We start from the raw sequence: 2,843 nt of genomic DNA, 5'->3' as shown, positions 1-2,843 counted from the left end.
AACATACTAAATGATATTTTTTTGAAAATGTAAAAATGCAGAAAGTTTTCTGTGATGGGTAGGTTTAGGGGTAGGGTTAGTGTAAGGAGATAGAATATACAGTTTGTACTGTATAAAAACCATTACGTCTATGGAGAGTCCCCACAAAGATATGTGCGCCTGTTTGTGTGTGTGTGTGTGTGTGTGTGTGTGTGTGCGTGTGTGTGTGTATTTTAAAGGCTTACAATATACACTAAAACTCTGTACCATCTTCAAGACTATACTGTACTTCTTGGAACGGCCGAAAAAGAAGAACAAACACTGGCATTCCCAAAAAAAAAAAACGAAACCGAAACGATACACAGAGAGAATATAAAAGATAAAATCTCTGGTGCATCATCATCTCAAATCACTGACGACGACTGAACAATCAAGATCTAATATGTCAAATATTCAAACGGAGGTAAGAGCCGATATCTTTTTAACTTTTTTACCAAAAACTAATAACCAGAAACTAAACATCAGGCGATTTATTTTAATTGTTAAAATGATAGTAAGCAATTTAATGTTAAAATGTTTTTCATTTAAATAAGACGATCACTTATTTGATCATTATTGGGTAGGCAACTGGTAGTAAACGTGTTTGACAGCATCACTGACAACATAGACTGAAAACATTTTTGTGTGTTCATTGATATGTAATAGCCCTGTATGTAAGGTCTGTTTAGCACATGTAATTCAAAGTACCTTAACTCTAGGCATAATATCCTCTTAGTTATGCAGGACAGTTGGCTACTGCGGTTTTCTGACGTGAAATATGATTAGCAAATATGATCTCGAAAAAAAAAAAAAAGCTGGCGAATTAGCCCAAACTGTGATAAAACCGTATTGTGTCTCATGAAACATAATTGAAGCCTATCTAATATACGAGGTATCACAACTTTGAATGATTTGACAGTTTCACTCTCCATTCTCCCAGATGTTCGGGCGATATCAGACTCTTTTTTGCATCCTCATCCTCATGTGTATGGTGTCTACAAATACTTCTTCGCCTCTCGGCCACAGAGGAGCGCTGTCCTTCTCCAATTCACTGCGCCTCACGCGCACTGTCCGCGCCAGCGTCCAACAACTGCTGTCCCGATACGTAAGAGAACTAATGCATATCTTCTATAGTAACCAAAACAAATTAACGACAACATTCCGATTTGTACCGTTTTATTATTTTATTTTATTGTTAAGATTATTGAGTTTGTATCTAAAGTTCCACACCTTGTGATTTCTTGACAGAAACAGCAGGTGTTTGGTGGCGAGCTCTTTGAGCACGGAGACCTGAAGCTGAGTACACTACCCACGGTGACTGTCAGTTATCAGACCTGGCTACACATGCAGGTGTGCACGCAGATCTTTATCACGTAGTATTTAAGTTGGTTTACTGCATGAGGATATGTTTTAACAGTTTTGTTTGGTTCAGGACACTGAGCGTTTGCGTTTGGCCTCTCACTACCTCCAAACTTTCTGGACTCACCTGGAAGGACAACGGCAGCAGTTTGAGAGAGAAAGAGATGCGACGAAAGCAAGAAGAGAGCAGAGAAGAGACAAACGAGGAAGGCCACAGCCCACCTTGTGCCAAAGTTTTGCCCGTCTGCAAATAGATCTGCGGGATCTAATGAGACAAGTCAACTCACAGGTACAAGCGCAGACTTGTTAGATACGCTACATCGTCCCAGCCATTGACACATCATTTCACAACACTGATGATTAACTCATCATGCTCCCGTTAAAGTTGCAAAACATAGGGGCTCTTACCAGAATATTTATGAAAATCCCAAGGGGATTTTTTTTTTTGGGGTATATAGAAAACATTTGTGATATAATTAAATCTAAGAATAATAACAATAATGTCAGTTTTTAGTCATATTTGTCCGGTCTGCCTCGTGATCTCCGTGTGATCATCTTCTGACTGGTAGACCTTATATAGTCAAATTCTTGATTCTAGGTTACTTTGAGAATTCTAAATAATAATATTACATTAGAATATGACATAATATTGCAATATTCTAAATCCAGGGTCAGATATGAAAAAAAAAATCTTTATTTCTAAAATTAATGATCTGTTAAGTATTTATAAGGTTATACTGTTTGCCAAAACGACTGAGTTATTATAGTGTTACCAAAGAAATCTAGCCTTTTGGGACAAAACAACAAGCTGACTCTTGTTTCTCTCTATCTCTCTGCAGTTGAAGAGTATCACACAGGTGTCTGCATCCACAAAATCGCCACTTCTCCATCTCCTACACTCCACTTCATCGTCCAGTCCGTTTCCCAGCATGCATCATTCCACAGATAGCACCAGAAAGCTCCAGAGCCCAAGACCCACTGTTAACCCTCGGAGCTCCGCACCCTTCACCGTACAATCACCTCAGACCTTGAACTCTGCCGACGGAGGATTGACTTCAGTGACAGAGAAGAGCACTGTTAGCCTCCTGCAACCCACCCGGGCATCGACGCTCACCTCGACCCAGAAGACCACAACAGCTGGGGAGTCACTTTGGATTCAGCATCTGAGAGGGTACGTGATACTGAGAGATCTGGAACGGTACTTGAGCAGATTGGCACGAGATTACACTGTGCTCCAAGCCAAATACTGAAAAACGCATCAAGAAAAACCTTAAAGAAAGAAAAACCAAGTATTGGACAAACAAGGAATTAAATTATAAAACACAACCATGATTGAATACACTAACATTCATATCCCTAAAGAACTTCATGTCACAGTTGCTGTTTACCTTGGTCATTAACTGTTTTTTTTTTTTATGAGAATAATTTATTATTTACCATTTGTTTACAAAAGACTAGACAGATAG

The 2,843-nt window shown here is 39.0% G+C and overlaps 1 protein-coding gene across 1 annotated transcript; it reads left to right on the top strand.

The window, feature by feature from the left end:
* The first annotated feature begins 370 nt into the window (after nt 1-370).
* On the top strand, nt 371-2,774 carry LOC311083827 (uncharacterized protein). Its single transcript, XM_084115565.1, has 5 exons — nt 371-442; nt 959-1,123; nt 1,267-1,368; nt 1,451-1,666; nt 2,217-2,774. The coding sequence occupies exons 1-5, from the start codon at nt 422-424 to the stop codon at nt 2,625-2,627; spliced, it is 915 nt and encodes a 304-aa protein (XP_083971691.1). The 5' UTR covers nt 371-421; the 3' UTR covers nt 2,628-2,774.
* Nucleotides 2,775-2,843: the final 69 nt, after the last annotated feature.

This window comes from Abramis brama (genome assembly GCF_963993115.1).
Source record: "Abramis brama genome assembly, chromosome: 5".
Lineage (NCBI taxonomy): Eukaryota > Metazoa > Chordata > Actinopteri > Cypriniformes > Leuciscidae > Abramis > Abramis brama.
Note: the sequence above shows the minus strand (reverse complement) of the source record. Positions and strands in the feature narration are given on the sequence as shown.

Bases quoted from the DNA above. Each gene is read 5' to 3' on its own strand.
- LOC311083827 (XM_084115565.1), top strand. From the start codon at position 422: ATGTCAAATATTCAAACGGAG. The intron at 443-958 runs GTAAGAGCCGAT...CCATTCTCCCAG, and splicing joins TGTCAAATATTCAAACGGAG to ATGTTCGGGCGATATCAGAC. The intron at 1,124-1,266 runs GTAAGAGAACTA...ATTTCTTGACAG, and splicing joins AACAACTGCTGTCCCGATAC to AAACAGCAGGTGTTTGGTGG.